Below are 15,698 nucleotides of genomic sequence, written 5' to 3'. Positions count from 1 at the left end.
TAGACCTATTATGGTCACTGGGGTCAAATATACTAAGAAGAGATCCCAGATGTATATGGCTGCCCATCATTTTTTTTATCTTTATTTGCTCTTAAAAAGTTTGATCTTTTGGAAATTCCTTTAAGAAATACATTGTGGTAATAGTCATAAAATGTCAAAACCAAGATGAGGGCGTGTCGGTCATCTTGTTTTTCTGATCAGTCCCAAAATCCCAAGGGTACACATAGAGACCGAGAGGAACCTAATGTGAAATCTAAAAGGATTCATCCAGTACTTCCCTAGAAAGAGCAAATTGAACTTTATTTCATGGTTAAAATCCTAGATGGTTACCCATCAGCTATTTTGTTTTTCTGATTGTCCCAAAATTAAAAAGACACAACTTGGGACCAAGGGGAACCCACTAAAGAGATTTGAAAAAGATCCATTTTGTGCTTCTCAAGAAATGGCAATGAAAACTTTTCATAATGAAAAGTCAAGATGGCTGCCTGTTAGTCATTTTTTTTTTTTTTTTTTTCTGATCAGTCTCAAAGGGACTATGCACAATTAAGGGCCTTCGAAAACCTTACTTGAAATTGATCCATGTAATACGTCTTGTTCAAGGACAGACACCAGATGGACATTATATGATGGATATCATACATTGGGTGATTTGAATAGCCCACCATTTAATGATGTTGGCTGAAATCTTTTAAGAATCTTTGTCTCAATTCCAAATGCAATCTCCTTGCAAATGACTCTTCTTTTTCCAGGTATAGCCTTGCCAAGGATTCTGGTAATGTGAGGGGGTGACGTCTTTTTCCTGCATAGGGTGGAGCAACTGTCAGGATGTGCCTTATCCTGTCAGTGATGTTTAATAGTTTATACTCCCCACAATGATGTTAAGGAGTATACTTCAAACAGGTTACCGGTCCATCTACCTGTGTACTTGATCTTTTTCCAAAAACTTCTCCGACAGTTTGAAACATGGCTAAATAGTAATCAGTACACACTCATATTTTTTAGGTCACCCGAGTCTCGTGGTGACCTATTCTAATCACTTTCATCCAGCGCCATGCGTTTGTTAATAATTCAACATTTTTTACTTCTTCTCAAAACACCCTTATCCGATGTCAATGAAATTTTGCAGAAACCTTCCCTGGCTTAAGGTGAACCAAAATTGTGAATTATACAGTCCCAACCCCCAGGGGCCTGAGGGGCAAGGCCAAAAAGGGTCAAATTGACTTCAATTTCAAAAATCTTCTTCTTAAGACCTAGATATGGTAGAATCAAATACTCTTCATGAATGGAATTATCTTAAGGTGCATTACCAAAATTATGAATTGCATGGCCCCAGGGTCTCACATTTCCCCGTTGAGAAGGGAGTAAATTTTACTATAGTTTATATATGAAAACTAGATTTTTGAGCATAATTTGTTTAATTTCCATTGGAAATATTTCAAACTTGGTTAGAATTATGAGTGAAGGATGAAGTTGGATGGTTTGCCCATTTTGATCCTGACTGACCCACAGGAGCTGATGGGTGGGGCCAAAAGGGGTCAAATTGTTTTTTTTTTAATCTTGATGAAATAGATCAAATCTGGCTGGGACAAATACTATTACTTTGAACAATTTTCATCCAAAAATTTGAAAACCCTCACTTTTACAGTCAGCATGTAATGAAGTTGCATGCTTGAGTTCAGTGCTCACTTGTAGCTGTAAGGAAAATTATAAAGCAAATGAAAAGCCCTTCATTGGAAAGACGTAGATATATATAAAGGAAACTCAACACCACAAGAACTCATGATCATCTTTATATGGTCTTTAATTGGAAAGACTTGGTTAACAGCTGACAGACATACATAAATATAGAAACATGAATAATATAGTAATTCTGTATACATATTGTAACAATTTAACAGAAATGTGTCATGGGGAACATTTTTTTTTTTGAACAATTTTTACATTTAAAATATATAGCTTTGGTTGGCGTCTCATTCTTATCAGGAAATATTCAAGCAAATCCTGAGATAAACAAACAAGTGATTTACCTCTGTCACAAGAGGAAATTTCTATGGAAGTTGAAATTTGGAAACATCGAGATATGAGTACAAGTACGAATACACATTATAACAATGTTTTACAATGATCAAACAAAAATGTCCCTCTTACTTTAAATATGCTATTACAAATGACGCAGAAGCAGAATATGTGATTTTTTGAAAACCTTTTAAAAAAAAAAAGAGGGGGGGGGGGAATTGATCCTCTGAAACATGGTAACTTTCTCTTTTAGATAATTGAAAATGAGTTTTCAAGATTAGAATGTCTAGAATCATCTGAATTAAAGCACTATAGACAATAAACAAAACGGATCATAACCTCACATCAATAATCTGAAAGCATTATCATAGCTCTTCAGTGAAAACTTTATAATATCCAAATCAAAGCTTTGACTTTTAATGCCCTGCTAATGAAATCTACCACTGTTCAAATAACAGAGGGGCTAGGAAATAAGTCAAGATATAAAAATGTTGAAGGACTAAAAATTGATGAAATATTGTCTTGAAAGTATTTCACAGGTAAGTATATCATCATGACATTTTCACTAAACAATTTATCCCCATGTGTCCAACAACTGGTATACGTATTTATGAAATATAAACTCTCCCACACCATCTAATGGGATTCTCCATTTAACAATATAGACTTTCCTGCACTACCTACTGGTACTCTCCCTCTATCAATATAAACTCTTTGGTATCACCTACTGGTACTCTCCCTTTATCAATATCGACTTTCCTGCACCACCTACTGGTACTCTCCCTTTATCAATATCGACTTTCCTGCACCACCTACTGGTACTCTCCCTTCATCAATATAGACTTTCCTGCACCACCTACTGGTACTCTCCCCTTATCAATATAGACTTTCCTGCACCACCTACTGGTACTCTCCCTTCATCAATATCGACTTTCCTGCACCACATACTGGTACTCTCCCCTTATCAATATAGACTTTCCTGCACCACCTACTGGTACTCTCCATTTAACAATATAGACTTTCGTGCACCACCTACTGGTACTCTCCCTTTGTCAATATTGACTTTCCTGCACTACCTACCAAGTGTGGTATACTCCCTTTATGATAAATGGACTCCCCTGCACCATCTTCTGGCACTGGTACAGAAAATGATGATAATAATAAAGATTATAATAACAATAAAATCCATTCAGTATACAATGTAAAGGATCACAATCATTAATGTGCATGTAAAAGAATAAGGTCCTGATTATCACATATTTTTAAGGCACACGTAAAGAAATTAGATTAAAAAATATGGTTTTTCTTTGATGTGAGCATGAGGTTGAATTAAAACATACCTCATCAGATGTACTTTATAAATCATTATTACTATATCATTGTTACCAGAATTTCTAGAAAATTTCAATGATTCCCTGCAGTATAATGTATTTAGATCTTATTGTTAATAAAAACCATATTATTTAATATGAAATTGGTTCTGCTGTACTGGCAGTTCATGATAAATATTCAAAGAAACTTCAATAAAAAATCTATTGTCAAAATATTTTTTCCAAGCAGAACTATTCGAATGAAAGTGATGTTGCAAAAACAGCATTTATGAAAACTTACAAAAACACATGTTTAAAGTATACTGGTCCAGCTTTTAACATATCTCCATTTTCTGACGAAGCTAAATGCATAATAATCAATTAATTTTTGTCTTGTGGGCTAGCATTTTTAACATAACTATTTTAAATATAAATGATAAACGACTGCGAAACAATATCTATACTAAATTTTTTATAACAAACAATATTAATTATGTTTTAAATAATGTAAATAAAAAATGCAAATTGTTTCACAATCATTACAGTAAACCATACTTAAAAAATGAGCTAGTAGTAAAACATACCAGCATGATCACTATCAGTTACAAATATTTCACTTTTAATGGAGTACCAGAAAAATTTAAGTTTTATAATAACCTGATGTCATGTTAACAATACATTGGTGACAGGTCAGAAATACTTTGACAAAATTGCATCAACTTTCTTTGACCACATGAGGATGTAAGTGATAACTATATAATACAACAGGCCAAATGGGCCTTCAACGCTCACCTGGTATTCATTGTATATCAAAAATAGAATCTGTGCTTATATCACAAATATATTAACATGTACACCATTGGCATTCAAAGCAAGCACATCCAATCAATTTTAACCAATTTCCACAACAAACAGCTTTTTATACTCTAAACAATGACAGATGACCTGGATTATAGGAAAATACCCTTTCTTTTTTTTCCTGAAATATGTTGGGGTTTGACCAAGACATACCTTTCTATCAAATATCCTTCTTATCAGACTTTGGTTTACCAGAAGAAGTCTTTTACAGGGCTGAACAACTTTGAACCCTATGACCTTCAACATGGGTTATAAGGTCATTTCTTTTCAAGGTCTTTTCTAAAATTATTTTGGCACATATTGTTAGACTTTATTCCAAATTCTGTTGGGCTCCATCCCTACAACCCACATCTGGTCTGCTGGCTATTCAAAAGAGGTCCTTTAAATGGAAAAGTTGACACCTTACTGACGGGCTGATGGACAAGCGGACATTCAAACAGATGACATGCAACAGCATAAGCTCACTTGGCCCTTCGAGTCCGGTGAGTTAATAATGACTACAATACATTTTTTAGTTTCCTGATATACAGACTAACATATGTAAAGCATCTTCACACAAAAAGACACGTAGTGTTCCTGGGTTTGATAACAACATTTACCGTTGATCAGTCTTTATTGAGCTATTCATTGTCATCATGTAAATATATAATAAGTAGGCCATACCCTTTGTTGGATACAAGAGGTAAATATCACATACTTCAATAGCAATTCTTCAATGTGGTCCTGGATTGAAGTATGACTTCGCGTAGGCAATAAACATATAATTACTAAGGTATATTGTGTAAATCATTTTACTCTGGGTGTACAATCTAATGTGATATATTTGGTATACAAAAATAAGAAGAACTGCCTGTCTAGGCTCTCCACACATCTTTTAGATCAATCTTTCTTCTGAGACTTTCCTGCATATGTAAATATGAGGAAAACTTTCCAAACACCAGAAATAATACCAATCACATTTGGTGCCTGAAACAAATTATGTTAAAAGACATTACGATTTATGAAATACAGCTGTTATATTATTACTAAGACTTGATATATCAATATACAATGTACAATTAACATAGAACACATTACCATATTTATCTGGCAATACGTTCTGTTTTAACTGATGGTTACTACAGTCAAATTGACCTTGGATAAAGATAAAAGTTATAGTCAAAAGTACTCATTTAGTATCACAAAGAAAGGCAGGTCTGATCTTCCTTAAAAACAGTCATTTGATGTTTGGCCATCACAATGTAAGAGAAAGTTGTTTTACAAGTTTTAAAATTCAATGAATGTGTCTAAGACTTAAAACAAGATCAAACATTCAATACTTCTCTATATTTCAGTAAATCTAAATGATTTGACACTATTAATTAAAATTCATGATAATTTAATCCAACAAATTAATGCCAGCATGCTACAGATCAAGTACATTGTTTTGCTATTCATAAGATGTTAAACCCAAACTTGTGTACTAATTTGATTCCACGTTGTAAGAAGTTAAATTGAGATTAAGATAAACATAGTATAGTATACATCAGAATAAAAATTATTTTCTGAGATGTGTAGACCTTAACTTACATAGATGTAGAAATCTTCAAGCATGAGTCCATATATGAGCCAGCAAACACTACAGGACAGACCACCTAGCAGCAATGATCTGGACAGTCCATCTGTACTCCTCTCCTGCACACACTGGATCTATGGAAGATATCATGTAGTAAGTTAACACAATGTCTGCTGATCTGTGTTGCAAACAGAACCACACACTTTTAATAAGTAGGTGATAAAATACTCACAACACAAGGTTGGTAAACTGTAACTAAGTATCTACTGAATTAATGAGATATAGAGATGTTCACCGTGATTCAACTACTACAGATGTCTAATGAACTATGGAATGCTTTTGTTATAGTAACCAGGATGTGCTTACAGAAGGGAAAGTGTTACATACATATGTCCATGGTTTTTTTTTCATTTATTTTCAGACTTTTTGTATTGATGTAAAAATAGCAATACAGTCTGTGTCACTTGGATGATAACGCTGGAGACCATGGGTGTTAATGCTCCTCCCAAGTCTGTGGTTCATTAGTATGTTCATATAAAGATACATTGTTGCAATGTTAATATTCCAATGACAAATGCAGTTATATCATGAACAAATAAATACATGGCAAATTTGTCACTGAACTTCACTTCTACTTCTCATGGTGGCTCAACATCTCAACACAGGCTGTCATGTTTAGAGAGGACTTATTCTATGAGTATGCTGTATTTCTGAAGATGAATATGTATTCAGCAACTCGCATAAAGTCACAGAAATAAAGAAAAATGTTTAAAGTTCTGTAATGTTGAAATGATAGCATCAATTTAAGCTTGTGACAGGCTCATTAGCTACTACTGCAATGGAGTACATCAAAAACATTGAAGAGTTCCAAAATTTGGGAGCTGTATTACACAGCCAGTTACACTACTTGGAATATTGTGCCAGCACAACCTTTTCTCTGGTATATGTCACTAAACTGGATACTGGAATGGCATCTGCATTAAAAAATAATGAATTGATATGTTGGAGCAGTAATTCAGTAATAAATGTGCCCTAGGAAATCTGGCTGGTTAAGATATGAATAATCACTACAGAGAGTTATAGCTGCTCTCAATTGTGACTGTGCATTGTTCTTAATACTTTACCAAGTCAAATGAGAATCAGGTTGTGTGATCAACTGGAAAAGGTTGCACAGAGGAAAATTATTGAGTTGTATCAATGCTGTTACATTCAGTTTTCATAGAGATGACAACTTCTACTTGATTTTTTATGTAGTGCAGTATTAACCATGCACTGCTTCAATCCCTGACGAGACACTTGGTAGATCAGTGATGTTACCTGTTTCCATGGAGTACAGAGTCTTAAGACTGAGATTTAGAAAACATCAATAAAAGCTGTGGAAGTGGTGTAAAAGGAGTGGATCATGGATTGTACATCATTGCTTCTCTAAATTTGCTGACAGTGCATGCCTTAGTTGGTAGAAACGTGGACTGTGACTTTGAAGACTCCAGGTTTGATTCATGATCTTAGTTGGTTAAACATAGTGTGATATTTCACCAAGTCCCATCTCATCTCATTTTCAGTCTTTACAACAATTAAATCAATCAGGCAATTCACAAAAAGCATACATCAGTTTTAGATATAAATATCTGTCTGCAACTTACTATTTCCAAGAAGGTTGACATCATAAGGCAAACAGTCACAAGAAACATGAAAGCTCCAAGTTGGTTTAGTATGACTTCCTCACTGCTTCCTTGGGAGGTAATGTACTTGTAGTATAGCCCCAGGGGACTACACAATGATATCAGCTGTACTACAGCAGTGCCCTGGACAAAAGAAAATATTTCTTAAGATAGCTGCTGAAAACAGGTTGTAATTATTGCAACATAATATAATATTTTCCCAGACATTTTTGCATCAATTCATTGCCTTTCAAATGGTAGGGGGAAGTTTATTGTACAAGATTAAATGTTCCAAAAATTTCACAATAAAATTAATATTATATATGTATTTATAATCATGATAAAAGTCAAATATTTCCTGCACAGCTTTTTACAGGATTCCATAAATGACAGAATAATAGCTAATGATATTTAGGGACATGATCGAGGATAGCATACCCCTATATAAGGTGCAATATGGATTTTTGGTAATAAAGTTTGAAAGGGAGTTTTTACATTTAACATGACATCTGTGAGGTTTATTGCTACAAAAAAAAGTGATAAAAATGGAAGATCTCAGGTAAAAGTCAAAATGGTTGGATTGCTGAAAAAAAACCATCTCTCATAGCAAGTTTTAATAACAGAATCAATATATTTATCCTGACACTTAAAAAGACTTAAGGACAAGGAAATACCATCAGAGATATGAATTGACTAAGTACCAGTCATAGGTAAAATATCGCGTAAATACAGCCTGTTTCATCTATTTAAGGGAAAATTACACTAATAGAAATTAACAATATGTTGCAATTTGGGCTGGGGGGATGAACTTGGAAAATTTGATAGGGAGATATACCCTTGTTTTCTGTATGTCAGAAGATATATGCAAACTTACCTTTGACTGACAGACGACTAGATATGTCAGAATATAGATACAGTTGAAGGTCAAACCTATAGAATTTACGTATACCAGTGGCTGAAGGTTTGCTAAGTAACCATACAGCAAACCTGCCAAAGCACTGAAAAGGTTAAATATTCTTTAAGTCTTCCACATATATATATAAGAAACATGAATTATAGTGTTTTAAACAATTTTTTTTATTTACAATGTACTCTACCAAATAAAAATATTACTTGTGAAAGATAAGTATTCAAGATCAATGTGTATGGTGTGGGTGTTCATTAGGGAGAAAAGAATGGTATGATATCTTATGTACTAGCATAATTTATACTGTACATACATATTCAAAAGCATAATTTATACTGTACATACATATTCAAACAGTGTATTTAATTTTTCAGAGTGTGATATGCTGGTAAAGAGAGTTAAAACTTCTGATTCTAATTATAGGTCAGTAATCATTCATGTGTGAAAAATAAACATTTTGTTATTAGTGTAATAAAGCAGTAAAATGAATTATAACAACTGAGAAAACAGACATTTAAGTTTAAATTGTATTGTATGTCACATTATTGCTGCATCAGCATGAAAAAAGGAACACCTGTCAGAATAAGCTGTTTGTTAATGGAAAACATGTAACAGATGTCAAGTTTTGTATTGAATTCATCACTACAGAGACCATTATCTAGCTATTGTGCATATCACCTATAGTTATCCACATTTATTTTTGAGTCAATGTATTTGTCTGGGAACAACAGTGTACATATCTAAAAGTTGTTTTTTTTTAACAAAATGTGTTGTCTGCTATAAGTCTGAATTACGATGCCAACTTGACATATTGCCTAGGAAGTGGAAGTGACTGTCAACACAGAAATATATGGAGACAGTAAACAAAACACAATTTTGAAAATAAGATACAATGTACATATCTTACATCAATGAAATAAAGCTAAGATCTAGCACATTGTTTTTGTTTTAGTTATTGGAATGTGTAATGAATTTGGAACTACTTGTTCCTTTGTTTTGTTTGTTGGGTTTATCACCCTGTGACCTGGAGGGTCATTTAGAGGCTAGGCCTCTTTGTGGACACTGGTGGACCCTCACTGAACAACATACAGGAGGCGTGTTGCATGCCATCCAGAGCAAGTATGACTGAATGTCTTGCACAAGGACACAACCATGTCAGTAAATATTTGTTTGTCAGCTTCCTGAGAAACATCAAACTGCTGTAGGCAGAAAGTGTCAAAAAACGCACCTCAGATTTTCACCTGAAGTTAAGATTAGACCAACACTCTACTGACTAAAATATTGTGGCCCCTTTCAGACTGAAATATTACCATCCTTTATGAGGTCCCTGTTAGACAAAATATACAAGTTCAGTGTGATCACATGTATGTAGGTGGTGTTTCTGTGTGAGTGACAGATGAGTTCAATAAAACAACACCACTAAACAAGATCTTTCTTTCTTTATCACATTTTGGACCAAACAGTTGGGTTGGATATACATGTATAATATAATTTCAATTGATGTGTTCGAAATTATATAATGATATGACATTAATCATCATTTTGTCATTGTTTGGTTTTCATTAAACCTTGCATTTCCATAACAATAATCATAATTATTGTTTTGTTATCCTAGATAATGTATTAGCTTATTCCTTCATTGAAAGGAAAGGTAAAAATTACATGTCCATTGTGTTGTTCTTTTATTCGTGCATATGTATCAAGCATGTGTATAATCTGTGCTTTGCATTGATTCCAAGGCATATCTCCCATACTACATAATATCTTGTGTTGAATCAGTATGATTTGTGTGTGGGTTATTACATACTTTTTCACTGAGATGTCATTTATGTACTGTGTGGTGAGTGAGTGTAATCTATATTTATCCTTCAGTTTTCAAGACATGTTTCCGATGCTAAATGGTAAAATGTTGTGTGAGTATGTATACCTGAATAAGAAAAAAGTGACATACTTAAAGAAAAGGTCACTGCACTCCATATTTTGCTATTTAACCTTCATAAGGTAAAAAGCAGTGAATCAATTGGGACATTGTTAATTGGTATAGATTCTTCATAATTTATGTGTAGTTGTGATCAGCCTTCATATGAGATGAAAATGTAGGATCTACAAAATTTGTGGTAGGTATGCTTGGGAAGATAATGTAGGATCTACAAAATTTGTGGTAGGTATGCTTGGGAAGATAATGTAGGATCTACAAAATTTGTGGTAGGTATGCTTGGGAAGATAATGTAGGATCTACAAAATTTGTGGTAGGTATGCTTGGGAAGATAATGTAGGATCTACAAAATTTGTGGTAGGTATGCTTGGGAAGATAATGTAGGATCTACAAAATTTGTGGTAGGTATGCTTGGGAAGATAATGTAGGATCTACAAAATTTGTGGTAGGTATGCTTGGGAAGATAATGTAGGATCTACAAAATTTGTGGTAAGTATGCTTGGGAAGATGATGTAGGATCTACAAAATTTGTGGTAAGTATGCTTGGGATGATGATGTAGGATCTACAAAATTTGTGGTAGGTATGCTTGGGAAGATGATGTAGGATCTACAAAATCTGTGGTAGGTATGCTTGGGAAGATGATGTAAGATCTACAAAATCTGTGGTAGGTATGCTTGGGAAGATGATGTAGGATCTACAAAATCTGTGGTAGGTATGCTTGGGAAGATGATGTAGGATCTACAAAATCTGTGGTAGGTATGCTTGGGAAGATGATGTAGGATCTACAAAATCTGTGGTAGGTATGCTTGGGAAGATGATGTAGGATCTACAAAATTTGTGGTAGGTATGCTTGGGAAGATGATGTAGGATCTACAAAATTTGTGGTAGGTATGCTTGGGAAGATAATGTAGGATCTACAAAATTTGTGGTAGATATGCTTGGGAAGATAATGTAGGATCTACAAAATTTGTGGTAGGTATGCTTGGGAAGATAATGTAGGATCTACAAAATTTGTGGTAGGTATGCTTGGGAAGATAATGTAGGATCTACAAAATTTGTGGTAGGTATGCTTGGGAAGATAATGTAGGATCTACAAAATTTGTGGTAAGTATGCTTGGGAAGATAATGTAGGATCTACAAAATTTGTGGTAGATATGCTTGGGAAGATAATGTAGGATCTACAAAATTTGTGGTAGATATGCTTGGGAAGATAATGTAGGATCTACAAAATTTATGGTAGATATGCTTGGGAAGATAATGTAGGATCTACAAAATTTGTGGTAGATATGCTTGGGAAGATGATGTAGGATCTACAAAATTTGTGGTAGGTATGCTTGGGAAGATAATGTAGGATCTACAAAATTTGTGGTAGATATGCTTGGGAAGATGATGTAGGATCTACAAAATTTGTGGTAGATATGCTTGGGAAGATGATGTAGGATCTACAAAATTTGTGGTAGGTATGCTTGGGAAGATGATGTAGGATCTACAAAATTTGTGGTAGGTATGCTTGGGAAGATAATGTAGGATCTACAAAATTTGTGGTAAGTATGCTTGGGAAGATAATGTAGGATCTACAAAATTTGTGGTAGGTATGCTTGGGAAGACGATGTAGGATCTACAAAATTTGTGGTAGGTATGCTTGGGAAGATAATGTAGGATCCACAAAATTTGTGGTAGGTATGCTTGGGAAGATAATGTAGGATCCACAAAATTTGTGGTAGGTATGCTTGGGAAGATAATGTAGGATCTACAAAATTTGTGGTAGGTATGCTTGGGAAGATAATGTAGGATCTACAAAATTTGTGGTAGGTATGCTTGGGAAGATAATGTAGGATCTACAAAATTTGTGGTAGGTATGCTTGGGAAGATAACGTTCAATTCAATTCCATTAATATGTTGAGCTTTATAGGTCATCTACATACATACAAAAACTTAATAATATCCAAACATCGTACAGAACACTAATTGATACAGTAGAGAATGGACAGTAAATTATTTTAATGATTTCCTCATAAATAGCTACTTCATACACGAACTTCCTCAATAAGTTTAACTCTTAAATATTTGTAGTGTTTAAAAGCTGATTTTATATAAATACAGATTTTCTCCAAAAGTGAGTTTTTTTGTTTTTTTTTTATTTTACATACAGATGCTGTGATAGCTGGATACACTCAAACAAAATAAAATTCATCCTCAATATCATTTACAAATTTTATGTAGAAGCTCACTTCATTCTGTATTAACATAACCTCCTGATTCAATATATAAGCTATGAGTAGATAACCTCAATTTTGTTAATACTTGGTTGAATAGTGTTGTAAAGCAACATCACTTACTAATTATCAATATACATGTGAGTGACACTTGGAAGAATTTTCTAGTGTAATAATGTGTTGGTACCAGAATTAGCCAATATGAACTATATTTGAACATTTGACCTTCATAAGGCTGAAAGCTCTTCTGCAGTGCATCCTCAAAATGTGTGAGTACATATATCTTGGTGTGCTGTGCTCAAAAAAGAGGTCACTGCAGCCTTCTTCTATTAATTCAGGGTAAATAGAAAATGGTGATATTGTTCATAAAGTTTTTGATACATGTAGGAATATCAAGATTTGTGTGTGGTTGCATTGTTGGATATGGTAACAATATCCAATGTTATGGTATGTAAGTGAACTCTGCTCATAATTAAACCTTGTTATCACACTTGGTAAAGAGTACATTAGTGCATGTTTAGTATCTAGATGACAATATACATCACCAACTTACTTCAGTAATCCAATGGCAAAAAATGTGAAAGGCACATTCTTGGTACTTTTGGTTCTGTACATATGAAGGCAAGGTGGTCTGGAAAATAAGTAAGAACAGGCCTAGAGGGCATGTATTGCTCAAATGGATATTAAAACAAGAATGTAAAAATTATTATCACATGTTCCATAATCCTTGTTCATAACTTACATAAGAAATGACTTGTAGTGCTGGTGTTAATGATATAACACTAACAAATTAATCAGATGTACTGGTAGATAGGGGTATATAAAAACACAAACACAGGTTTGGGCCAAAAGTAACCAATATTTTCTTATTATGTAATATTATGTAACATTACAAAATTATATATCTGTGGACAACACAGTCCACAAATAATGAAATACTGGTCTTCTGCTAAGAGACAAATACAACTAATAACTACAACATAAAAGATCTAATCTAAAGGGATGGGTGGGATGGGTGTTTATCATTCAGGATTCTAAAGCCCTGTCAGTGCTGGAGGTGGGACCTGGTCACTCCACAGTGCTCTGGAGACTGTGGCTGGGCAGGTCAGTGCAGCAGTGTAACCTACAAACCTCCTAGGTTGTCATTGGCTAAACCTGTCATGGTGAGGAGGTTAATAGCTGACCATACAAATCCCCATTATAGGCACAATGTTTCTCAATGGTCCCATTGCCCCAAACTTGACATGCCAAATGTTAGCCCTGACCCCCGGATAACCAACCTGATAAAAGTTGGGGCAATCTGACAGGAATGACACTCCATCCCACCTCATTAATATTGTATTAATTACTTAATACCTACATAATTATCCCTCTAGATTGATACTCTGATTTTCAAGAAAATGTGCTTGAATTTGAGCAAATCAGGTACCTGTTTGTAAATTATTAGAACCCTGAATCTTCTGAAACTTGAGAGAATCAAAAAAAATTAAATATATCTGTTCCTTGTGACCTCAGAAATAGGTCAAGGTCAGTTACCTGTGGAAACTTCATAGCACTACATCCCAAGTACCTATTAACCACATTTGAGAAGCAGATTCTTAAAGATGTATAACAAATCTGATTAAAAAGATATCTTGATCTTCACTCCCTTTTTGTAAACTTAAATCTGCTAAGTGAAAAAGGATAATGTTATAAGAGAGAGAAGATAGAAGACCATAATATATCAGAACCCTAGGTCTTCTGGAACTTTAAAGAAAATTCTTATGTACCTTGTAAATAGGTCAACATTATTGTCATAAATATGAGGAAACTTCATTGCATTAAGTCTTAAATATTTACTGGTTAAATATAAGAATCCTGGTCATCTTATTTTTGACCTATTTTACCATGTGACTTCAATCATTCAAGGTCAATTATCAATAGGATGGAATTTTGGTGCATTGTCGTAGTAACAAAATAGTTGAATAGATGATGAGATGACAGCTCCTTCACTACACCATAAGCTAATTGGCAGAAAGTGTTAAGTGAGCTAATGAACATATATATTTGTCCACTAAATTTTAATTAATATTTTTCAAAAATCCTGAGCAGTCTTGACTAGGCCTATAAAAAAAATATTGATGTCTGTAGGTCTTTCATGAATTGTTCCATTTCAGGTGCAGACTAACTGGCTGCCAGCATAAATGTATAGGCTACATATCTATCAGCGACATCTACTGAATGTTTGTTAAATGGAGATCATTCCAACAGAAACAATCGTCTCTTGTACAATAGCTAGTAAATCTCTGTTATACATCAAACTGGTCAGGAATGACAGGTGCATAAATTATCAGTGGATAATCAATGGACTTTCATGTTAGCAGTTGAAATGGTTGGGCCAGATGAACTTTCAAAAGAGTGGCCTGAAGAAATTTTTAAACTGACTGCCATGAATACCATTTCTTTTCAGAGTCTGCATAAAATAGGGTCAGTGTACAAGCACTTTTCAAGAAAAGTTACAACATTCAGTATGGGTTAAAGTAGACATATTTTAACACTTGTTCTTTTTCAACAGTAAAATCTAAAATTGCAGTTTGAGCTGTACAATTTACAGTAACAATTCCAACAGCTGGCGCAGATGCGAAATTGTTTATCCTGGGATAATTCTGAACTGTTTCAACAGGGTTGCACAAAAGTTGTCTCAGATTTTTCTTCTTTTCCATACGGAATCTTGAAAATCTAATGATACTATGTAGTAGTTTGTCTCTACAATCAATGTAAATTATACTTGAAAGAAGTAAGGATAGTATATACACTGTATTCACAAAGCCATTTCGAGGGAATTGTTATTGGTATGTAATGTATTATAGTAATTGACAGGTATGACAGGACTAACAATGTACGTTCATTGCATATATACTTACATCCCACTTGCAAACATAAGATATGTAACTATTTGAGTTACAACCTCTACTACGGTCAGAAGTTCCATGGTTACACGTATCCTTCGCTAGCAGCACTCCAACTTTCGTCAGCTGTTCCTTTCTCGTCAACTGAAGCCGGTCACCACATAGACTGCTGGCCGCGACGGGAGATCAACTTTCAGATGTCAGATAAGGGCTGTTCACGTGTAAAGGAATGCATTCACCAGAAAACAGTGTGCATATATCCTATCTATTAAAAAATAATCATTAATTATTATATCTAATCTAAATGACATTCCAGGTGTTTTCGTCTGCTGAAATATGATTGCCGCTTA

At 34.1% G+C, this 15,698-nt stretch overlaps 1 protein-coding gene across 1 annotated transcript; it reads right to left on the bottom strand.

Annotated features, from left to right (window-relative positions):
• Positions 1-3,860: 3,860 nt before the first annotated feature.
• On the bottom strand, positions 3,861-15,603 carry LOC132553407 (sugar transporter SWEET1-like). The gene is made up of 6 exons (XM_060217653.1): positions 15,364-15,603; positions 13,014-13,091; positions 8,275-8,398; positions 7,383-7,544; positions 5,754-5,873; positions 3,861-5,150 (listed from the first exon to the last, which is right to left on the bottom strand). Exons 1-6 carry the CDS (start codon positions 15,429-15,431, stop codon positions 5,064-5,066), a joined length of 639 nt encoding a protein of 212 aa, XP_060073636.1. The 5' UTR covers positions 15,432-15,603; the 3' UTR covers positions 3,861-5,063.
• Between the last annotated feature and the right edge of the window lie 95 nt (positions 15,604-15,698).

The sequence above is a fragment of the Ylistrum balloti genome, unplaced genomic scaffold (assembly GCF_031769215.1).
Source record: "Ylistrum balloti isolate Yb309-2 unplaced genomic scaffold, AGI_CSIRO_Ybal_v1 Utg370324, whole genome shotgun sequence".
Classification (NCBI taxonomy): Eukaryota; Metazoa; Mollusca; class Bivalvia; order Pectinida; family Pectinidae; genus Ylistrum; species Ylistrum balloti.
Note: the sequence above shows the minus strand (reverse complement) of the source record. Positions and strands in the feature narration are given on the sequence as shown.

Coding starts and splice junctions, on each gene's coding strand:
- LOC132553407 (XM_060217653.1), bottom strand. CDS start 15,431: ATGGAACTTCTGACCGTAGTAGAGGTTGTAACTCAAATAGTTACATAT. Junction 5,874..7,382: donor TGTCAACCTTCTTGGAAATA/GTAAGTTGCAGA, acceptor TATCTTCCATAG/ATCCAGTGTGTGCAGGAGAG. Junction 5,151..5,753: donor TTGAAGATTTCTACATCTAT/GTAAGTTAAGGT, acceptor AATTTGTTTCAG/GCACCAAATGTGATTGGTAT.